The 25,237-nt window shown below is 37.1% G+C and overlaps 1 protein-coding gene across 8 annotated transcripts in view; it reads left to right on the forward strand.

Annotated features, from left to right (window-relative positions):
* The window catches only part of EPHA6 (EPH receptor A6), a 492,663-nt gene that overhangs the window by 414,209 nt on the left and 53,217 nt on the right, over positions 1 to 25,237 (forward strand). For all 8 annotated transcript variants that reach the window (XM_065853097.2, XM_065853115.2, XM_065853107.2 and 5 more), the window contains 2 exons: positions 9,737 to 9,798; positions 21,052 to 21,261. In XM_065853097.2, coding sequence (XP_065709169.1) covers positions 9,737 to 9,798; positions 21,052 to 21,261 — 272 coding nt within the window. The remainder of the gene's footprint in view (positions 1 to 9,736; positions 9,799 to 21,051; positions 21,262 to 25,237) is intronic.

Raw genomic sequence — 25,237 nt, forward strand, 5'->3', positions numbered from 1 at the left:
ACAATCTTAGATCCAGTGCCTCATTTATGTGTTGGAGCCCTGACTCTTGATGTTTTGTTTTCTTAATTTTTGGTTTAGAAACTCACATATGTTACAACTGGAGCTTCCTTTGTGGATTTCAGAAACTTCAGGAGTATTGATATGTGGCCTCCACTCCTTTTTGAAATGAGAAATTAGGCTTTTCTCATGTGTAGAAAGCAGCAAGATACTCAATGAAAGAGGTGGTAGAGCATCAGTTTTGTATATCTCAGAAGTATAAAGTTTATGTAGACCAAAGGGACATAGGCACAAAACACGTGCTCAAATCATAAATGGATGAAAAACCAATCAAACAAACAAAACATAAAGGATATTCTAAAGTGCAAAGCATGACAGAATCTTATAAAGAACAGAGTCAGGAATAGTAATGAATAATCAAAAAATGCTCTGACATTTCAGAACAGGATTAAAATAATACCTTAGCCATATCATTATACTTATGATAGCACAAAACCATGTTTTACTGTAATCTTATATATGCAATTTTTTATTTGCTCATTTTCTAATTTCTGTTGTAGCTTATAGCTTCTAAGTATATCACACCTATGATAATGGGAAAATTCACAATAGAGATTAAATAAGCTTTGTTTCTTATGTTCCATAAGTACCTGTTATTTATGATGAAGTGCAGAAGCCCCTGATACACAGACTTAATTCTGTTTAAATTCCTTTACATGCTCTGGGGTCAATAGGGCAAATGATCCTTGATGCAGTCAGACTCTGTGGACTAATTTTGAACCAAAGAACAGTTCTTGCTCTTTACACAAGAGTATGTAGAGTGGTAGGACCACTGAAATTCTTACAAGTAACTTAAGGGTGAAATGTCATTAGATTAAGTGAAATATGTTGAAATTCAGTAATTTAAAAAAAAAAAGTGAGGTGAATTATTTTGGATAATCTAACTGGGCAAAAGTATCTCTCTTAAACTGAATCTGAACAGAATCTTTTATTTATTATAGATTTGGAGTTTCATTTGTTCTTTGATTCAGTCCTGAAGTGAAAATGCTAGAATTTTTAGGGCTCTAAGTCAAATTTCAAGCAATATAAATCTTATGCCAGAATAAGTTCTATGGAAACTTATTTCTCCCCCTCCTCCAAACATAATTAAATTAAAACTGAACAGCCAAATTTTTTTTTTGTGGCTGGTCATTAACAAATTGCTTATTCTTGCAAAGAAACTAATCTACATTCTCCCTCCTAGTTATACACTAAGACTACCTTTACCACTGTGATTTCTTGGTTTAAAATGGGATGATATAGCCTAGTATTTGAGATACTGTGGTCAAAAATGCAATCCTTGAGCTGTGTTCATTGTTCTGATTTGTGATTTTATCATCTCTTAAAACCTCTTTCACATCAGTATAAGGTGGCCCTTACAAGGCATGGAGATAATAGAATGCTTCCAGGGTACATGACCAAGATTCTGATGCAAACAGCTGTTGTAATGAACTGTGGAAGTTCTTGGGCAAATGTTGTAATTAAAATTATTTTTTAAGGTACTTCAGTTTATCCCAAGACCCCAGGCAGGCACACTGCCCTCTCAAGATCAGGGAACCATGTAGACAATTAAAAGCCTCTTTGTGCACAGTTTCTGCAGATATGGTGGTTCCCACAGATTTTTCTTGCAGGCTAAAGACTTGTTTTTTGTGATGCCCCAGCCAAGTCACTTTGCCTCATCTTCTCTTCTCATCATACATACCATGGATTTATCTGTTTATAGATTAGTATTCGAAAAATAGTAGAAGACTCTTAGATTAGAAGCATTAGATGTACTTAGAGAAGTTGATACAGCAGCTTTCAGAGCTGATCTACAAGTGTACCAGCTCTTGTTCCCCTCCATGTGTACATGTGAATTCTATTAAGCCATCTCACCCTAATGATGGTGGTTCTTTTTTATTTTTGCTTTTAATATTCATGTAAACATAAGTAACAGGAATAAAACAGATTTTTTCTCATCCATATTCTATTTGTACTGCTAATAAGTATGTAGAAAGAAATAATACAGATAACCAATCCAACACATTGAAACTTGAAGAAAAGCTTTTTTTTTTTTTTAAGATATATGGCTGGAAAGTATAAATGCAGAAAATATCAAAATTGAGGCCAGTTATTGTATTTCCATGGTATAATTTTAGCTTCTACCTACCCAACGTCCAACTAGTGATGAACTACTTGTTCTGCTTTTACCCTCTACTGCTCTCCATTTGCTTCTCTTATGGAAAGACAAGAATAAGAAAACAAATAACGGAAATGGTGCAACTGTGTTCTTGTTAAAGTTCCACTTTTCTCAGAACCTTCCGGAATATCTTTTGTAGGCACACTGGAGGATTGATGTGGATTAGGAGTTGCAGAACCAGCATGCCAGAGACTGTTAAAACTTCTGTTGTCAAAAGCACATTCTGCCCTTGTCATATGAAAAAGAGGAGAACAGTTCCCAGTGCTTGTTGTTGCAGGAGGGTTAGGCCAGAGGATTTGAGAAGGTATTTTAGAAGTATACATACAGATTTTTCCTGGCTTCCAAGTCATACCAAAGGGCATAAATTCTTTCCAGTGGGTTACCAGGTAGTGAGTATAAAAGTTTTCATTATAAAATTACAGATAAACAACTCAGAGAACAATGTTTTCAGATTGTGTTGATACAGTAAATCCTCTTCAGCTAGTAGTGACAGCTATATGGCCCTAATTTGCCAAATAATAAACAGTAACTTATGCTCATTCCTGTATTTTGTATTTTTATCAAATTATTTGCAAAGGTATCTTCCCTTGACTAAACTAAACTAATGAAAAGATAGATACAGAAAAATAGAGCACTAACAGCAAGATAAGTCAGCTATATCTATGTGATTTTCTGTAACAGCAGGGTGTATATATGCTAGTGTTATATTGTTTGCAAACTCTGGCTTCTAAAGTCTCAAGAATGGGGTTGGAACGGCAACTTCTATTTTTTCAGGATTCCTGAAACACAGGTCTTAATTTGAGACCTTCTGCAATGCACGTCAGTTATGCAAGTGAGATGGCTTGCAGCAAAATTCCCATTGGCTTCATGAGTATTGTTGAGGATAACAATGCAAAACCCAACAGATTTTTTTTCAGTTGCTTTTTGCGTATTCATTAATTAGTCCGTCCTTCCTTCCTTTCTTAATTTCATGTTATGGAAGAAACTTTTTTTTTCATTTTTTTCTAAAATTAGTTCTTCTCTGATGCATACAACTGCATCATCATTAGTAGGAGGAATGAAGAAGTTACAGTGCCACAGCAAGCAATTTTTTCTGTTTCAGGGGTGTCAAACTCATTTTCACTGTAAAATATAGGAGTAGTTAACGTTCATACAGTCCTAAAATTACATTTGCCCCTGTGAAGGCAACTGCCAGGCTGATGTGGCCCTCATGAAAATGAGTTTGACGCTATTTGAAGCAATACATAAGGAACAGACCTAGTGTGAGATCCAGGAATGCCCTTCAAGCCCTGGGCATTTCAGTGAGAGACACTGAGTTTGCCTGTGGGCACTTTGCATGCTGAGTGCATGCTCTGTTAGTCTTACCTCATTAGCTTTAGCAGGAGATAAGTTAGTGGGGAAATAAGAGCAGAACATGGATTTCGAGTGAAAAGATACCTGATACAAGTGACTTCTCAGAGGCTACCTGGACACATGAATTCTGACCTAAAGAAGTGATGGAGCAGTATTTTCTTATATGAACTAGGGAGCAGATTCAAAGCCTTTGCCGTTTTAAGTGGAAGAATAAATATCCTCTGTTTATGTTAAAAGACCTATTTCCATGGTGGGTGTTAAAGATTTCACTATAAGACTGTAGAAATGAGCATGTGCTAACTACATTCTTTTTGGAGGATTAATCTTACATTAAAAATTCATTAAAGTGGGCTTTGCTGCATTATTTAAAATGACAACAGAAGACAACAAGCTGAATATTTTGTCATTGATATGACACTTCAAATTGTCCTCCTTATTCATCACTCTACCTCTCAATTAAATTACATGCTATCAAAATCTAGTGTTGTTGGAAAAAAAATTAGAACTAAAAATGTGAGTTTCAAATATAATTGGTATTTTACATTATTCTGCAATGTACAGCTTTTTTTCTTTTTTGCATTTCTGCCTATTAAAGAAAATGTCAAGCAGATTGATCAATAGAATATACAAAATTGTAACATATTCTGAGATGCCATTACATCAATACAGAATGTTTGTCATTTATGCTGGTTTTCTTTGAATGGCATTACAGTACAACTGAGTGGGAAAGAACTTTCTTAGGGAAAAAATTAAAAAAACACCTTGTCAAAACTAGTCAGATATTTGTCACAAAGTAGTATTTGCATCAAAGCAATGAATAATCCCCGCACCTACTACAGCTTAATCTAAGTTCTGAGTAATGAAATTCTTGTCCTTTCTGTCGATTATGCAAAGCACTGATACTGCTCTTGCTTTTTTCATCTGGGTTTCTGGGATGCTGGGAGCCTGAAATGGAGCTGTTAGAGCCAGAATTACTCCTTGTGCAAGGAGGGGAAACTGCTTTAGCCAATATCCCAGGCACATGTTCTAGTGTGAGAATATGTATAGTTTCCTAGAATCATGAAAACAGTTAATGTGGCTATGATATCAACATATGTCATGTATAAATGCATATTGTTAAGTATGTAGTAAAACAATAAATTTTTTACACATTTGCAAATGCTAAATGTGATATAGATAGTGTGTAAAAGCCATATTTAGGTTTAAAACCTATTGGCCCAGAACGCTATTTATATAATTATTCTACTTTAAAAGTGTTTTTTTCTTTCCATACTCCCTGTTCCAGCACTGCTGGGTAACTAAAGCTGCTGCAAGAATTATTCGTTTGGCTGATTTGATCACTGAATCCATCTTCAAACCTTTTTATATTTTATCCAGTCCCAAGTCAAACATGATGTTGTATGCTCTCCTCCAGCAGTGTCTGCAGTTTTTAGCTCCTAGATGCTCTCAACCTCTGTCTTTTTTTCCAAGTCCTCAGCCAAAGCTGACACCTTTTCAGTGTCCTTTTTCCATCCCTTTCCTTATGTGGATCTTGACTGTAAAATTAACCCATTTCTTCTTCAGACGCTTGTCTAGTGCCTTGGCCTGTATCCATGTGAAGACACTCACCTGAATTGGTCAAGTCTTTAAACCAGAGTTTGGGTGCGCAGCTATCTGGCGAGGTGCACCCATGCCACAGAGGGGACTTGTCATTGGGCACAGGTGCCTTTTGGTGCCTATAGAGTCCCTTGGGGCCAGGAGCGAGTTCTCGCAGGTGCTCATGCCCCACAGCTCCCTCTGATCTGCAGCCTCTGCCACCCTTCTGAGCCCCAAGGGTTTTCCCCACTCCCATCTATACCACCTCCCACTCCTGATGATCCTTAAACTTGTTTCTTCATGTAAAGATGTCCGTGTTTCATATGTGTAAGCAATCATAAATATAAGAAAGTAACTCAATGCCTTCCAGAATTGCATTAGCCTACCCTGTGATATAATCAAAATTTGTTTCTCTATCTCTGAGATTTCTCAGCCCCCCTCCTTTTTTCATTCCTGTCCTTGCTTCGAGGATGAAGAATTAATCTTTCTTATTACAATGGAAGCAACATAGATTTTCATAATCGAAGTTATAGTCTGCTTCTTCTATCTTTTCTTTTCCTTTCCTTTTCTTTTCTTTTCTTTTCTTTTCTTTTCTTTTCTTTTCTTTTCTTTTCTTTTCTTTTCTTTTCTTTTCTTTTCTTTTCTTTTCTTTTCTTTTTTCTTTTTTCCTCTCCTTTCCTTTCCTTTCCTTTCCTTTCCTTTCCTTTCCTTTCCTTTCCTTTCCTTTCCTTTCCTTTCCTTTCCTTTCCTTTCCTTTCCTTTCCTTTCCTTTCCTTTCCTTTCCTTTCCTTTCCTTTCCTTTCCTTTCCTTTCCTTTCCTTTCCTTTCCTTTCCTTTCCTTTCCTTTCCTTTCCCTTCCTTTCCTTTCCTTTCCTTTCCTTTCCTTTCCTTTCCTTTCCTTTCCTTTCCTTTCCTTTCCTTTCCTTTCCTTTCCTTTCCTTTCCTTTCCTTTCCTTTCCTTTCCTTTCCTTTCCTTTCCTTTCCTCTCCTCTCCTCTCCTCTCCTCTCCTCTCCTCTCCTCTCCTCTCCTCTCCTCTCCTCTCCTCTCCTCTCCTCTCCTCTCCTCCTCCTCCTCCTCCTCCTTCTCCTTCTCCTTCTCCTCTCTTCTCATTTCCCCTCTGTTTTTTTTTCCCCTTATGTCTTAGCCAACTTCTTCAGAGCCAACTGCCAGTTCCATTCCTTCAAACATTCATGAACTAGAGAGTCTGTTCGTGCAACACTAACACATGGTGGAATCACTTAAGTGTCTCTACAGGGTACTGAGATGAGGAAGAAAATACAACATTGTGTATTGGTAACCAAACACAGCCTGGCTTGGTATCCTATACTGACTAGATGGAGAGGGACACTTGATTTTCTGAATTTGTTTTTCCTACCACACCTTTGAAATCAAGATGTGCCCTACCTTGCATGTCCTTGATATACTTACATTTGTAAAATGTTCAGAGATTGTTTGTTGGGAATAGAACCTGTGTGTTACTGTTTTGATAGTATATGTACTCACTGGAATCTGCTGTGTAGCGGAGTTTTTACTGTGTCTTCAAGCAACCGAAACAACAGCTGAGACATTTTTGATGTACAGGTACGCCAAAGACGAATACTATGCTGACTAAAAGTCTCACTGTATTGCCTGTCACAGTTCAGCTTGGAATACAGTGATACATTAAACTTGCAGTCAAAATAGGAAGGCTTTTATCAAGTGTTGGCACACGAAAGAAGAGAAGTTAGTGTTAGGATCCAGATTTAAGATTTTTACTTTACAAAATCAGGCAATAGAGCTGGGTTCATTTTTGTGGTGTCCTGACACAACCTTGCACCCAGTTCATTTGAGATTTAGGTAGGATGGAGAGGGATACAGGCTGAATCTGTGGGATGCTGTCAGCCTAAGTGACTAAATTCGTTGTTCACCAAAATTCCTGAATACTTAATGATACATTCCATTCCAATATACAGCAACCTGTTTGAAGACAAATGCTACTTATTTTGGTGTATTTACCAGATCATGCCATTCCTGTGCTGTCATGTGCAAGAGCTGGTTTTGTGTTAAAGCATATCATTTCAAGTGATTAAAAGAACACACTGAGTAGCTTAAAAACTCATAAATATTATCCAGTAAAAAATACTGAAATATTTTTTAAATCCACAGGTAAATGCATATAGATACATTTGATGATTACTTTACCTAGAGGTTCATACTGTTGGTTTGAGCAAAATGAAGTACAGTTTGTTGTGGTTTTTTTTTTTTTTTGGGGGGGGGAATATTTTGTGAGAGAAAGTAGAAGAATTTAAAGTTACTTTTACAAAATAAGTGTGAAAATAATTTGTGTTGAAGGATATGAATCTGAGGAGCATAAAGATGTAACGAGAGCCTATGAACCTCTAGAGAGCCTTACAGAATAGCTTCCGGAAAGTGCAGGGCACCAAAGGACAACTAATGGGAAATTAGGGACACTATTTTGAAGCGTAACAGCTCTGTTTATCATTCCCTTCAAATGCAAATCTTCCATAAAGATATTTTAGTTGCTGTTTTACCCAAAAGAGAAATTTCTGAGTAACGTATGCCTGATCAAATATACCATCTGAAAACCATCTTTATATCCATATTTATTGCAAGATGCTGTTGTCTGCAATGATTTAGGAATTACTACTTCCTTGAGAGTTCTGCATTAAGTAAGATCTTCTAGCATTAGGTTGCCATTTGATTACTTCTCTAGATTCTAGAATATTCTATTCACATGGAGATGTCAGCCCCTTGACAATAAGCAAATAGTAAAGGTAAGGAAATCTAGATCATTCATGTGCTTGAAACTAAAGAGACTAGGCTGTACGATTAGTCATCATTAGCAAGCTGAGGTAAACATCGTTAATTTTTAAAACGCTGTGATCTCTAGGAGCTTAAAAATTATGTTTCGCTTAAGCTTATAATGCAAAACTGGGGCATAACAAATGGACACAGATTAATATAAATTGATTTGGTGGCAGATGCACATCTACAGCTGAGAACAAACATTCAAATAAAAAAAAGAAGTTGATAATTCTTCACACTTCAGAAAGTCTATCCAAAAAGACTGTTAGGGCATCTGAGAAGTTTCAGACAGAAAAAGAAAATGTACTACTGCACCAACATTATGAAACACTGTTTTATTCAATGAAGACCTAAACATGAGGGTGAATACAGCAAGAATTATAAATTTTATTAGAAGAAATGTGAGAATATTGTGAGGAACATAATAAGAAAGGCTAGACTAAACAATGTTCCAGGGTACATGGAACTCCAAGTTGACATGCTGGAACAGAGAAATGGCTCATTCACTGTTTTGAATTCAAGGTTAGATATAACAGGTCAGGAGAAACACCTGGCTGTGGCTAATTATACACTTCCCACTGTTAACCAAAAGCAGAAAGTTAGCGTGTACAGAAATGGACAGTTGTGCTGAAGGGATCATAAGGCCCTTCTCACCCTGGACACTGTGTTTGTTTCTCATCCCTTCATCCAAATAAAACACAAACATAATTTGAGAGGCAAAGGAAAAAAAAAAAAAAAAAGGTCATGAAAGAGGCTTTCTTTGGGTTTGAAAAATAGTGGAACAGCTAGTGTTGTATTGAGAAAGTGAAATGGGCAGACATGTGGTGTCACCACTTGGCACACCTCTGGTTTCCCACAAACCCCAAAAGAGACCGGCAGTCTCAGGGAAAGAAAAGCTTGCCATTTAAAGACTTTTTACTTCTTCCCAATCTTACTAACATACTTATTCATTAGATTACTGTTGCATGTATTAAAATGGCTCCTTTGTAATATTAACAATTCTAAAAACCTTCTTGCTGCATAGCCTGATTAGCATGCTAATTGGACCTCTCCTGTCAAGCAGTTCTAGAGCCCTAGTTTATTCCTGGGTATCAACAGTGAAATGGTACTTAGTTAAGTACCCAGTTTAAAAGTTTATATTCAGATTTGTATATTCCTCTAAGAAATAAATGTAATGTGTTATTCTACTTCAATTTAGATATGACCCCACCTTGGAACCATACAGGAAGTTATGCTAATTAAGGAAAACTTTTACTTCAGTGATATGATGTATATGTCATGTATGTACAAACATATGAATTTGGAGTTTTGCAGGATTATACACACCTAATACACACAACAAATCTAGGAGAGCTTTGTTTCTGACATCTCCGTCTTTCTGTCTATTTGTATGCCCCTAAATCACTGAGATGTTTTTCTTTGAGAGTTTTTAATTTCTTGTAGGGTTGGTTTTGGTGGTTTTTTTTTTTTTTTGCCTCAACTCAAATATATTCCAAAATGTTACACAGCAAGTGTTGCTATTTGGAAATAGCAGATTCTTCTTTGATCCTTTTTAAGGGGAGAGTACACTGGACCGAACAATGCACATTCAGCTAATCCAGTACAACACCAAAAAAAAAAAAAATATCTTAGAGAATAACATAGGGAATTGTGTCTGTGATATAAATGAGGATTTTGAAAATACGTAACATATTTAACTAATGTGAATAATCTCTGCATAACAGCTGGAATTATAAAAGCCACACAATAAGTCTGTAATCCTAATGTGTTTCTTTGCTGTTTTGCAGGCAGACCAGTAATGATTGTTGTTGAGTACATGGAGAATGGATCCCTTGACTCCTTTCTGCGGGTGAGGTGCCATTTTCTGACGACATTTGAATAAGACACAATTCTAGGTTAAGATTTTAAATAATTTATCATAAATTAATTTCTACATAATGTTATTCATGGATTTTCAGTGAAGAATAGAAGAATTTTCTCCAGGGTACATTTCTGAGGTACAGCGATAGATTAGAGCATGGCTGGAAAAAAAGATTTAAACTTAAGAATATAATTGATTTCTTATACTGAAGTAGTTCTCATATTTAGTAAAATGCATTTCAAATAGTGTTTTGTGAAGGAAAAGGTAAAAAACAAATGCCTGATCTTATGGAAGCCATTCATTTTTCTCAATCACCTTCAAAAATACTTGGTTATGATTTTTTGGTTGGCGAAGTATAGAATAGGCTCAGTAATTGATTTATAATTATTTATGGTTACTTGCATTTAACTAATTGAATTAGAAAACAGTTCATGGGTGAAATCTCCTGGCATTAATTAACACTCAAAGGTCACTAACAAATATTAAACAAGGGATACAGAAAGCATGAATCATCTGTTGGCACAGTTGTATTTAATTTTTCTCAGAAAAGAAGAAGAATGACCCCCCTAAGCTAAACTTATCCTAAATTAGTCTCTTTGTTAACAGAACCCCTGGAAATGCTCAGGAGGCCCACTGACATAAGACCCCACGTGAATGATTTGATTGTCAAGTATTTCAAATTTGTTTTAAAAAGTAAATGTCAGCTGTTACTAGCCCAGTGCCTTGCCATTGTCATCTTGCAGAATGGTAAAGCTAGGGTTGTAGCCAAGCGCAGGGCAGGGAGTAGGGGGACTATGGATTCATGAACTTGCTTGGAAGCATACGCCAAGTGCAAAGGAGAGCTGTTCAACATGGAGCTGTGAAAACACTTTGAACAAAAATATAGATGATTCAAGGGTGCAGGAAGAAGAAACTGCTAAGAGGAAAGAGTGAATAAGCAGGTGGGGAAAAAACAACTGACACTTTAGAAAGATCAGGGAGAGAGAAAGAAAGTCATACAGAACAAACAAACTTGTTTGACAGCAGGTTGAGAAAAGGGGTAGCCACAGGAGAAGAGCATCTGGAGCAGAGGATGCTACTCTGAAAGCACATCAGAGCCATTATCTTAGATATTTCTAGACATTGGTTCTCCCTTCATTTTGCTTTTGATTATTTTGTAGTACTTTTTCTCTAACATTTCTTAATGTCCTCTTCAGCAGCCCTCCCAAATAAATTTATTTTCCTTTGTCAAGACACATGGCCGATATCTGCTATATTTCAGAAACACACCAGCACCACAGTTTCTGGTGAGAATTTGCTGATCTCTCAAAATCAGGTTATTTTTCTGGAGAGTTTGATATCATCAAGTTCTTCTTAGAAACTGGGTTGGTTTTAGAAATCACCCATCTTGCTTTTTTGGCTCATCTCTCTTATCCACCTACAGCATACAGACTGACACTGATTTGAGTACCTGGGGCTTCCCTGATCTGTAAGTGCCTCAGGAAGACTTGCCTGGGCCTGGAACTCTACTCTGTGCGTGTACGTGCATGCATGTGTACAGCATGTCATCGAAGACAATAAAACCAAATACTGAAATAATTCATGAGAATTACCTTTCTCTTAATTGTTCTAGTATGATATCTATATTCCAATTATTCTTCACATGCATTTATTTATCAGAATAGTTACTACTTATTAGGATACTTTAATAAAAACGGACATCAGCAAAATTATGATGTTACTGTGAAGCAATACTTCTTACATTGCATCAGATATATTTGTGGGCAAAACTGCTGGGGGGAAATGCGAGCTAATCATTTCTGCAGCTGGTTTCCATGTATATTATTTTACAGTTTCAATTCACAACTTCAGATATGGTTTATGCTTCTAAAATGCTTTTTAAAAGGACTTTAGATAATATTCAGCATCCCAAAGTACTGTAGATATATCATCAGCAATTCTGTTGATAATTAACAGAGCAAATGGCTGCAAAGTAGCCTATTTAAAAATAAATCCAGCTGCTTCATTAATAATAGTTGTCTCCTGTAGACATAAGTCTACACTTTTAAAAGCTTTTGTGAAGATACAAAGAAGCAGAGAGGGTTTATCTTTAGCAATCCTAATAAATTCTGTTCAGTGAATATAACAGTTCTTATGTAGTGAGATTTAGAAGGAATATAAGATAGTCTATCTTTCTTATTATTTAAAGGAATCACTTGTTACACTGCAAAGTGTTTTTACAGAGGGGGGAAAAAAAATCCATTTCTCACCATAAGAAATATTTCCCCCCACACTGCAACCTGCAAAAATTAACCAGCACGTCTCTCCAACCTGTCCTTCTTCAAATGCTTGCAGGAATGGCTCAGTCTTGCAGTTTTAAAGAAAGACTCTGTGATGAACCATGTGAGGGTATTCCAGAAGAAAAGCTCCTCATGGAAGACATTTGCCATCACCCTCCCCACAGCCTTGGTGGGATATTAGCTTTCATGACAGTATGAGTTGTGCCATGAGTCATAAGCTCCAAGTAAAACTCCTAAACCCTAAAATGTCAATATCCTTTACTTTCTTGCTTTACAGATAGGGAAATAAAGCACTGAGATTTTAAGTGATCTGCACAGTATTGCACACAAAGTACATAGCTCTGAGTAGAAATGAAATCAGTTCCCCTGAATCCCAGGACAGCAGCTTACATTCATCCTTCATCTTATTTAGTGCTGTATTTTGGTTGCAGTTATGTGACCAAGTCCCCAAACTAGTGCCTTACTTTCTGCTATTTGTGTTAATTAAACAGCAAGCTCAGCTATATCATGTCTTCACCACCCCACAAAATATCCTCTATACTGGTTGCTAACTTTGAGCTTTTGGGTAAAAAATTTGGCATGCATTTGCAATATGAAGATGCTTCAGATATATTTTTAGTGGAAAGGCAGCAGCTAAATAGAACCAATTCTGTAAGATGACAGTAATTAATTACAGAAATTGTGCACCATCAGACATCCTAAATTGCTGGAGACACTTGTCACTAAATTTTCTGCAGAAATCATGCATTATTTTTGCAATTTTCTAAAGCTCATTTCCATAAGATGAAACTCAGTTGGCTTTTTTTCCTCATATCAGATCGAAACATTCAAGATAATCATGCCACAAAAGTATACCTGAAATTTGCTGTCCAAAAATGTTCATTTGACTAGAAATAAGGTATATGTGAATTCATTTCTGGTAACACTTGGAGAGATTTCTCTGAAAAAGGAGGTGAGCTTCCAGCTTAGTATTTCCTCAGGGGCCACAGGCTCCTCTTTCAGTATTACTCCAACAGCTGCCCGATAGAAGTAATCTGTGCTTGGAAAGAAAGTGGCTAATACTTCAGCTTGGGGAGATCCAGGAGGAGATCCAGGTACCTGTTCCTGTTATCAACTTCACACACAGACTTTGGATGGGACGTATCATCTTTATGTTTCAGTCACCTGCCTGTGTCATGGAGATCACTTATTCTGCAAGCATACAAGGAAAATAATAAACACACAAAGAGTTGAAAGGGCAGCTATTTCTATTGATAGAAAGATATACTTAATAATTACACAAGATAGTTGCAGATATGTTTGATCAGGCTTGTTGATGCAGACTGTAGGAGATAGGAAGACAACCAAGAGACATGCATAATAAAAAGTTTTTAAAAAAAAAAAGCAGCCTCCAATCCCCAAAACCTTTCTGGCAAGAAGTTTCCTGCTGCTGTGAGTTTGAGATGCCTGTTCTCTGAGCATGGCCATGATTAAGTAAAGCAGATGGGTACTGAACCACTGCTTGGTGATCCTGCAGGCTTCATACCTGACATAAACGCAATCCCATTTTGCTGAGGGAAAAATGGAGATGAGTGTCACGTTGCACCCAAGCCCATGCAGCAGTTTAGATGATGATGCAGTAATATAATCCAGGTCTGAATCCCAGTTTCCCTCCCTCACTGTTTATGCTGTGACACTGAAAAATTTCTCCCAGTCTTGACTGTCAGATGATTGCAATCATTCTTCTAAAAGTACTTTGCCTCAAGGTTGGTCCTTTCACCCTGATATACCCTCCCCACCTCAGCCCACTCTTTAAGTAGATGCCTTGCAGACTTATGGACCTATTAAATCTCATCTCCTGTTTTCACGGCTCCATCTGAAGGGCCGTCTTTGGCTAAAAAAAAATTGAATTTAGCATCACATAGAGAGGAACAGGATGATCAGGAGGCTAGGTGACTTGTGTGCTTGGGGGGGCTATTGCTTCTTGGGTTCAGTTGCACAGAATGGTGCCTGGAGAGCATCTCCTGGCTGATATCTGCACTCACCCTCCTTGCACATCATTCAGTATGGGCATGGATTTCAGCCACAGAAAAGGGACACTGCTAGAAGGTGACTTTGGGGGTTGCTTGTTTGTGGTTGGCTATGTGGAATAATGTAAAATGAATGAAAACATTATCACCAGAGCACTTGAACTTCTTTCAGTATTTTTCCATAGCTGTAGACTACCAGACTGCTGTCAGTGTTTTATTACGGTGTCCAAGGTGTGCTAATCAACAGTTTCTGCAGTGAGGCGAGAACCAAGAACACAGCAGTATTAATCAGATGAGAACTCATGGTATTGCAGCAAGTCCTGTAGCAGGCCTGATACTAAAATATTTTATCAGCTGTATCCACTGCACTCTGTTTACTCACCATTCTTTGTTAGAAAGGGAATGTGCACTCTCCAGGGTTCAGTGTTGGAAAAAAAGCTCCTCAGGGTTTGCAACATACTCCCTTAACTTTGCCCTGAAGAGACAGATGTTTAGGTTTGAAAGATGCTGCAGTCTTGCCCAGTTTTGTGGATCTCTGAGCTGTACGAGGAAGGGATTAATTTACCTAGGGTAATCACAGGGTTGTCTTGCTTTCTTCATTGTTACTTTTTGCTCCTCTTCCTACCTAAAAACTTAGGACTGATTTCACTTGTGATTTTCACTTCTGAAAATTAAAATACTTGTAAAAAAAACCTTATATTTATTTACAGGCATGCATAGTAGGAAAAAATGCCATAAAATATATTTTTTCTTCCAAAGAAAATATTTTCTAAAGATTCTATATGCTTAACTACCTTGGAGCACTAACTGCAGCAGACTGTATAGCAAATGAAACCCTGGAATTTATCACCAAATTTTAATCCCTTGAGGTCTGTCTAGCAGAGGCTAAGATAAGTGTAAAAATGTGTGGAAAAAATGTTACTAGAGGAGAAAATATTATTATATATTGCTCTTTGATGCAGTAATAATGATGAAGTTATTCTCAGAGCAGCTTTACTATCAGGCTCACCCTTTTTTCAGTTAGAGTTTAGACACTGCAGCAGACACCTACATTTAGCGAGTTTGGGGGAAAGAGAAAAAAGAGAAAAATGAAGACTTGTAGAAAGTTCTACAAAACAATGTGGTAAAGTAAATGTTGTATATCCATCTAATATGGCCTCACTAGACAGAGTCAGCTTTGGGAAAAAGAGGCCAGATGGCCTTTCCTAAGTTTAATGGTTCCCATTATTATTTATCTTCATCCAGAGAGGCAAAACGTTAGACATCATAACTAAGGAACTCCTTTTGTTTTCACACATAGCAGTCACGTGCATTTTTATTTACTGGAGGCACATTCCTCTTCTGGTAGAAAAAAAAAAGGTGGAATTTTGCTTTCAAAAGTAAATCTGTGAAGAAGAAAACCTACCTGCTCTGGAAACTGCCGATTCCAATATTTTGGAAGGCAAAAAAAAAGATTGAGCAATTAGAAACTGAGTTTGAATTAATGCATTACCTTAAAATTGTAAGCAGCATGTATCTATATCATCTAAGATTATGCTGAGAAGCTGTCACTGATACTACAGAGCCCATGTTTGTTCTCAAGCTATGTTTTACCATGCTAAAAGGAAGTAGAAAACTATTTCTGATGCAGCCGTGAGAAGATTTTTGGAAATGCTGGTTATTTTTAGTCACTGTAGATATTCTTCCTACTGAGCAACAAGAAATCTATTACAATCTATCTTGTATTTGAAGCCAAAAAGAAATTCATAGGTAATGTGGACACCTTCACTGTGTTCTTTGTGAATTTGTTGAGAATATGTGAGAAATCAGGAGATCAGAATAGAGCCAATGTCATCCATGTCTTTAAAAAGAAGGGAGAAGAGAATCCAAGAAATTACAGACCAGCCAGCTTAATATCAACTGCTCTAACATTTCTGGAACAAATTATAAAAAAAGTGTTTATAAGCACCTCAAAGATAAAAGAGAGATAAAGGTAACATGGATTTGTCAAGAACAAATTATGTCAAACAGTCTGGTTTCCTTTTGTAACAGGGCACAGGATTTGTGGGTGTGGAAGAAGCAGTTGATATATTAAATCTTGAATTTAGTAAGGCTTTAAAACTCTCTCACATGAGACCTTTATGAGCAGCTAGATAAATATGACTATTGCATCCTAAAATAAGCTTTGGAACTTCTTCGTCTTGCAACATTTCAATAATAATATTTCCCATATTTTTAATGGTTGAAGGGACACTTAGATTCTTGTTTAGGATCACTTAGTAGCATTTTAAATGAACTGAATTGTTTTCAGTTTTTTTATTTATTACATTTAATGAAATTAAGTATTACTAATTGTATGGAAACCTGCTAACAGTTGATTTAAGAAAAAATTGACCGTTGACTTTATTCAGTACCAGCAATACAAACCTGAGTGTATTCACATGATAGCAGGAAGCATGAGTTATGCTTCCAGGAAATGCCATGTGAAAACTTGAATTTTGGAAGATTTATCCTGATGAAGTTCTACCATTTACTTTAAATGGTAGAATAGTAACAATAAATGCATTGCAAAAACTACATCTTTCATGTAGTGACCAGTAGGAACTGTCACTGGTGAATATGATTTAAGTTAGACATAGACACACCATTTTCAATGCTATTTTCCATCTAAAATATGATCTGAATCATCTGCGGTAAAATATTTAGACTTGTAGCAAGTCCTATACACTTCTCAGAATACAAGGGCATAAAAGTGCTTTGACTTAAAGGGCAAATAAAGAAGTGGATTTTAGAATAGACAAAAGTCCAAAAACAATACAGAAAAAAATCAACAACCACACTTCCAAAAAGTTACTCTGTAGTATAATGGACAAAATCTTCTGAAGAATAAAAATTCTGTGGCCTCACAAAAAGCAGTGAAAAAGTGCCTGCTGGAGCTGGAATCTCATGCGTAAAAAGTAATTAAAGAAATATAGGATATCATACTTCCTCCCCTACAGTAACTGACCCTCTTCTCTGGCCCATTATACATCAGTGCTATTGAAAGTTCTGTAACAAGAAGAGAATATTTCATGCACAGAAGTTTCAAAAGCAAACTGCGATTGAAAGAAAAAGCAATGTTTTTTGCAGGGCATTTTCAGGACTGCGTAAATGCAATGGCAACTGATACTGCATCTATACTCAGCTGTCAAGAAAAGTTTATTTAGCAAAACCATTAAAGCCTGATTAAAATTTGATGGGATAATAGGATAAATGTGGGAAGTCCACTGAGATCTGAATTGCTGCCAGTATTCATTAGCACCCCTAACACCCCAGTGGGAATCTTATCAAAAGCATATTTCGAATCTAAGCCATGGGAATCAGCATAAAGCCCTGGATAACAACTGCCATATCATTCAGATGAGTGGTTTATGTCCCTATATGACAAGGGAAGGAAAGTTGCCAAAGGATTGGCTTGACTCAGATGTTCAAGGGGTTTTACAAATGGTGAAAATATGAGGCCAGATTCATACCTGGTGTAATTTCATCAATTTAGTTGAATTTTCCAAGGATTAAATATGGCCCATAATCTCTGTCCTGATCAGCTTAAATCAGACAAATATTTTAATATATTGGAAAATAATGGTATATAGCTTGTAAGGGAATACAACTGGCATGGAAACTGATACAGAAGTAATTACAGAGAGACTGAAGACTTTTGCTGTCAGGAAAAATGTAGCTGTTCCAACTGCAAGGCTGGCAATGAAATGATATAAAACCAAACATGAGAAGGGACAGAGGAGAACAGATGCAGAAGAGGATTCAGAGAAATATACAGAGGGAGGAGGAGAACAGAATAAAATTGTAACTGGTATGCTAGCAAATCTGTCATTTCTTCAAAGGTGGAGATAAGAAGCTTGAACTGTTTGTGTCAAGGCAGAAGCCCAAAGAAATTTGAAAGAAGGAGGGAGAATGGTAAAAGAATGAGATTGGTTTTAACTCAGGCATTTCTACTATACTGGTAAGGCAAAAACTGAGATTTAGAAAGAGCAGAAAATGGTTATGTTTTATGAAAAATCGGTCAAGCATGGTCTAGATTTGAAAGAGCACGAATTTTAAAAGGGAAGAATGAATGCTTGTGATCCAAGGAGACAAAAGGTTAAGGGAGGTGTTCCAGATGACTCTGAGGTTTGCTGAAAGAATGGAGCTGTTAACAATGATAAGGAGGAGGTAAAGTCTAGAGGATTGGGAGGCTGTTTTTATTTGGTGCTTTGTTGCAGGGGGGACTTGGTTGATTGTTTTGCAAAAGTAAGTCATAGGTGCTTTGTTCCAAATCTTAATTCTACAGTTAGCTAAAAATAGTTATCTGTAAGTGTGAAGAGTATTAACTGTTTTCAACCAACTTAATACATTTTGTGTCAGTTGAACATTTAGAATTATTAAATGAAAAGCAAAACCCAAATCTCTTTTGGCTTCACTACATAGAATACTGGATAGAGTTCATGTCCTTCCTTTATTGGAAGAGGCTTAAAATATGTAACAGTCTCTTTTGTTTCACTTTGCTTAATTGCTGGATGGAAATTTTTTATTTAAAATATCTATCACTGGCATGTTTTGGACTCTGAGAGGTTCCCTTTATTCTTGTGGTAGGAGCCTATGATAGAGAATGTCCTAGGCCCATAACAGGGGATGCCAGTTTGTAGGATGTCTGGTTGTAACAATTGTGTCTTGACCCTCAGCTGAATGTTGTCTGCTGAACTAACTGTTTACAGGTGGCTTTGACAGAGACAACAAAGGAAGGGGGTTGCTTATAGGTGTAACATTATTGCATAGGGAATTTAGAGACAAAAAGGCTTTAGAGTACTGACGCAAGAGGACCAGTGAGAAGATTTGAGGGGAAAAGTTGCTATGAATCAGTCATAAATAGCTTATTTCAAAGTAGCATTGTTAAACATGCTTGTTTTGGAGAAGCCTGTGAGAGGGCTGTGGTGTTTGGCTACTGGTGGAAGTGCCTCCTTAAATACGAGTGTTGCTGGGAAGTATGATGTGGCTGTGAGGTGTTCTAGATGGCAAGGTGTGTTAGTACCTGAATTTTTGCATTCTGGTATGTTGGCTTAGAATAGCAGCTGTAGCAACCTTGCAGGTCTTCCTTTTACTATTTTATTTTTGTTTTCTGTCTTGCTGTGTTATAACCTGACATAGCAGTACCAGTCAGTAACTGGTGAATGTTGCCTGTCATGCAGGTTTTCATATACTGCTGTGCTTGGGCTTTTCTTCCAGTTAATTCTACAGAAGGAATTGAAAAAGTTTCAAGACACTCTGCAAGTTCTACAAGTTGCAAAATCCATGTTATTTCTGCATTGTTTTTTCTTTCTTTCTTTCTGTTTGTACCCAATAGAGTTTAACTCAATAGTAGTGACTTTAGGAACTAGTTCCTCCAACTTCTATGTAGGCAGACAATTTTCAATTTTGAAGCCTGTTCTGCACACTAATTGATTTATCATTTAAGAATGTATAATTTCTTGACTTAAGCAGAGGTATAACCTATGTTAGAGGCAGCTCTTGGTCTAGTATTGCTTCATCTCAGAAGATAGATTAATAACATGAGAAGCAAGTGACTGTGAACTTCTCCATGTCTGGGGTTTTGTAATTTGTTTGTGGGATTTTTGGTAATCTTAATTACATTTGAGTAGTAGTTCCCAATTTCTTCAAGTGTTTATATCCTGACCAGTGGGAAACAGACCCCTACTCATTGAATCATGATGAAAATACTGAAATGCTTTACTGATCAGGGATAAAGTTAAACATACCCATACAGTTCCACCTGTTGCTTTGCTGAATCTAATGAATTTACTGTAACCTTCTCCCCTACAAAAATCATCTTGTTTAAATGTATGAGCTAAGCAACAGAAATGTCCTGAATACTGATCAGAACACTGCTGCTTTTCTGTAGCCTGGTGTTGAAAGAGAAAATGGAAAGTTAACTTGCTTGCAGGGAAGAGCTGTTTGTTTTTGTTTGGCTGTTCCTGCTAACATGAAAGCCTGGCTCACTGAATAATCCATGAGAAGCTAAATGCCTGCCAGCTGAGGTCACAAAAATACTGCTGCAAGCAGTCTGCTGTAAATGGTAGATAGGGTAGAGCTAATCCAGGCAAAGAGCTGACAATCAGATTTCTTTACAGGTACTCACTTTGTCCCCACTGTCATATAGTTTAGGAGCCTTCTGATGTAGGAAGTACAGGAGCATCAACTTTAATATTGGTGAGGGGAAACTGAGGCCCACCATGACTGACCAGATGGATGAGCATGGTTAACAATGTAATTCTTATTTACGTGTTCAACTCCATTAGGTTTCAGCAGGCGTTAATCAGCTTAATGCATTCATGGCTCTGAGCTTAGTGGGCTTAGTCAGGAAGACTTTGGAAAAGCTACATAACCTCTGAATTTCAGCACTCATCTCGTTTTTAATTGACTGTTCAGAGAATATATGGTGTTAGGTGCAGAACAGATGTGAGGTAAAGCCCCAAACTTTTTTCAATTTTTGATTTTGAAACAAACCAACCCCACAAAAAAAGTGAGTTAACAGCAATACATGCAGACAATCAAGGCTGAGGCAACAGAAAGAGTGTTTTCTGTTGCCTGAGGCCATGGAATAAAAGATGGAGAGGATTTTTTTAGTGCATTGTGGTTCTTTTATTAAAAAGCAATGTTTGGGGAAAGTGTTCTTAGTAACTGAGGATAAAAGACATGATATGCTGTCAGTAGAAAGATTGTGGGGAGTTTGAAAATATGGAAGGAAAGGGGGATAAACTGCACAATGAGAGATAGGATAGATGTACTACTGACCAGGTTAAATACTTGAAAAAACAAGATGCAGCAGGCAGTTTGGCTGGATGGGTTACAACTATATTTTAAATATGACCTGTACTTAATATCACTAGTATGAAATTAATCAAAAGTAGCTGTGTTCTTTGAACTTGCGTCTTTACTTGCAGAAGCACGATGGCCACTTCACAGTCATCCAGCTGGTTGGTATGCTGCGAGGGATTGCATCTGGCATGAAGTACCTCTCAGACATGGGCTATGTGCACCGTGATCTGGCAGCCCGTAATATCTTGGTCAACAGCAACCTCATGTGTAAAGTATCTGATTTTGGTTTGTCACGAGTGTTAGAGGATGATCCTGAAGCTGCCTACACAACAAGTGTAAGTTTGTTTTATCTAATTTGAACAGCTGATGCCTTTTTTATTCTGGTTTCAGATCTGTCTGTGCCACAGAAGTAGTACTTTGTTCCATTCTCACTCCATGTGGTGTAATAGCATTGCCAATGTGTTTAAGGGAAGTTGTTTTGATTTTTGGCTGTGTAAGAGATGTACAATAAACTTTGGCAATAATAGTTGTGGGGTTTCGGTTGGGGTTTTTTGTTGTTGTGGTTTTTTTTTTTCATTTTGGAGGGGGAGTTTTGTTTGGTGAGGGATTGCCCTGTTTTGTTTTTTTTTTTCAAATGGGCAAGTGTAAGTGGGAGACCTTTTCCATTCTTGTTTAGGTTTGGGGTTTTGTTGGTGTGTTTTTCAAAATAATTTCGCTTTCTCCTGACTTGTGTTCATTTACAAAATATGTTTTTTAAAGAGGGGGTTGAGGAGGAGAAAATCTCACCAGTTCCTCTGTTGGAAGCAAAGTGTCAAGCCTGTATTCATAAATTTATTTTTTTGTTTCACTTAAGCTTCCCTTCTAACAGGTTATGTTGAACCTTTCTCTCAAGGTTTAAGTTTCACTTCATTAATACTTAAATTCTTTATGTGATGCAAGTAAATAGTTATTGGGAAAACTATTTTTGGGTGGATTGTTGGGTTTTTTTGTTTGTTTCTGGTATTGTGGAGGTGTTCCACTAAAGTGAAAATCCTTGAACATGAAAGAAGAAAGAAGTAAATTGCACCTGCAGTATGAAGAAAGTAGGGGAAGGAGTCTGTTGGTGTTAATAAAATTACAAGTTCAAATGCAGTTCTTTTTTAGCCATACCAAAATATTCAGTTATATTCCTATTATGATGATTACCACAACATTAAGAATCTTATCTAATTCTAAGCTGGTTTCAAGTAACTTTCATATCTATCTGAAATTATTTCAGAGCTTGACTGCATTCTCATTAGTACTCTCACAAAATGCACAGAATTTGCATGTTCCCATTATAGGGCACAGTGACAGAACTCTAATAGAGATAATAAATTAGCATTAAATAATTTATTTTGACCTATTTCAACCTTTTTTTCTATTTCACTGTGAGAAGTGATGTATAACCAAAATGAGGAACTTGTCTAATTTAACTGTATTGTAGGGAGTACTCTAGTGTATCTATTGAATTCAATATAGCTATTGTAATGGGATTACAGGTCTTTTTTATATATTACATTTTATTATCTTTGGTTTAAGCCCAAAATAAGGTTGTTCTGACAAATTCTACTGTAAATTCCACTTCTTAGAACTAGGTCTATGCAAAACTGCCAGCTGACTAGAGCAAAACAAGTCACTTTGCAAGGCTTTCTATCAGGATTAATTAATAAGCAAGAAGGGAAGGAAAAAAAAGTCACAGTTTTTTCCTTTATAGGAGAAATTTCCATGCTTTATTTCTCAAAACTTCTTTTGTTTCACACTGCTTCTTAGTATGAGGCTTAGAAAGAAAAATAAACAATGCAGCTTAACAAGTTATCACATGTTGGCTGAGCTTTGTAATTGTCTGTGTGAGCATGCTCAGCTTGCAGCAAATGCCCCAGTGGCAGGCAAGTTAATTTACATTGCTCAGCACTCATCGTGGGCTAATCAGCTCTGCTGGTGGAAGGCACTGGAAATTGCCATGCAGTTTCTCCCAGTTAGGTTAGGAAAAGATACCAAATGATAATTTGAGGCTTTCAGCTATGATTTATCCTCTAAGCTTCTGATAGATACCAATACTGAACAATTAGCTTTTCAGAATACTTAGTGTCTGCCTTTTTCATCATAACCAGAGCTGCTTTTAATCAGGAAATGCTATGTTGTTTAAAAAAAAAAATAAATATACATATATATATATTTTATGGCAATGTATCTGTGTCGATGGACTTTCTTACAAGGTAGGACAGGTTTTGATGAAATGCTCACTATTTTTTTTTTTATCGGTTCACCTAGCTGGTTAACATCAGAGCCTATAAGGCAGCTGTTGTAGGTGGAACACCTCAGAGCCAAAGTTGCTTCAGTCCAAGGCTGCAACCACACACTATACCAGAAGCAGGTGTCTATGGCATGTCCATCAAGATACTGTGAATAAGGAGGGAGTATTACAGAGGCTGATGGCCAGTGGCAAAACCTAAGGTGAATCTGCTTTGACCATGAACTCCAACAAAAAGCTTGGAAACTCGTGTGGGAAAATGGTACATTTCATTATAATCTGAAATAGAGTGTTTGTAAATAGGATATAGCAGAGTCAGGCATAATAGAAAGTAAAAGCATGTTAAATCGCTCATTCCTTCAAGTCCAGCCCCTTCTGTTCTTGCAAATGGGTCTTCCCATCCACACTTTCAATCACTGTGGCTGAATCTGCCCAGTTCTCTTCTGTCACCTCTGGTCCTTGGGAAAGTGCCTTTTCCTCATCTGTGTGGGGAGACTGACTGTTCCAATCTCTGTTTTATGTTCATTCTGTATGACCTGGTGGTAGCCAAGCTTCCTGTGGGATGCTCTTGCCTGTCATCTGCTCTGTCCTCTGAGTCTACCTCCCGTTGAGCGGGTCCAGCAGATGTTCCCTGTAGGGATTCCAATAGTCTTGTCATGTTTTTAAAGGAACACAGCACAATTATGGCCATAAGGGTGGGGAAAGAAAGAAATTTTTATCACAGTGGCAGTGGAGGACTCAGTGAAAACTTTCACCCTTTAAGCAGTCTCCCATGGTAACAGAAAAGAATAGAACCCCATTCTGAATCGCATGTCTTCTCACAGCTTTTACTGACCATCATTATGTCATTGGCCTTCTCATCATGAACATCTTCACAACAGCAGGCTATGTGTATTACTAGAGGTTTTTATAGCATCTATTAAGTTCCGTACTCTGCTTGTGCCATATGAAGGTTAAAGCCTCAGTGTTTTCACAAAGGTTCTGGTGCTTATAGAACTCACATTTCCTTTCCACAGGGATTTTTCATTATAATAGCCCAGCACCCATGGCTGCAAGAAATCCATAGAGTGCATCTGCATATTGAATAGTATTATTTTTAGGCTCGCATCTCCTACTACAACATTGTCTGTCAGCGGTCAGAGGAAACTGTGATTATTTTTTCTCCCCTTTTGGTCTTAGTCTTTATGTCAGAAATTGAATGGCACAATTGGATGTTTGATTTGGAAACAAGAGCTACTATACAACCTAAGCCAATCAGTGGCCAAAAATTGGAATTTTATATCCACACATCTGTGATGTAGTGGTCAATACTGTGTGAAAGTATTCCCAGGAATAAAAATGGTAAATTGAGTCAAAAGACTCAATTTTTTATAAAGCTGTCATGCTCTGTGGCAAAGCCAGTTACATCCTCACAAAAATAGGCCTAAAGGCCCTCTTACCTTGTGAATTTACCATGTCTGAGCAGAGGCAGCCTTGAGTCATGATCAGCTTGTTTTGCTTTGTCTTCCCGTTGTCATCCAATATACATATCTTCCTTTTTCTCGCTGGTTTAAAATAGATCTTACATTCTTTCTATTGGCACATCCTCCCACATGCAGGGTAAAAATTGGGAATTAAGGTCTGAGAAAAGCAATAACACTGACGGAAAATCTGGAAAGGAAACCACCTAGAAAACGGCTCCATTCTGAGCTCACACTAAAATGCTACTTAGGAGACTATATTCAATTAAGTAGTGATGGCAAAACTGAGAAACACCTCAAAAAATGCAGTTAAAGGTCATTACATTTCCCAAGAATTTTGGACTGACATTATTGGTCAAAGAGCTTTTGGATGCTTTAAACAATACATTAAAAGATCAAAATCTCAGAAAACAGCTTTCTGATTTTCATGAAATCTTTGTTGGTTTGGTTTGGGTTTTTTTTTCATCCAGCCTCTCAAGAGAAGGAATATAAATGTGTTTCTTTATAAGAGGGTTGGTAGGAAATAAGAGATTGGCCTCTGTTTGCTATGGGGAATCACAAAACTTACAGCAATATGTA

The sequence above is a fragment of the Patagioenas fasciata genome, chromosome 1, assembly GCF_037038585.1.
Source record: "Patagioenas fasciata isolate bPatFas1 chromosome 1, bPatFas1.hap1, whole genome shotgun sequence".
Taxonomy (NCBI): Eukaryota; Metazoa; Chordata; class Aves; order Columbiformes; family Columbidae; genus Patagioenas; species Patagioenas fasciata.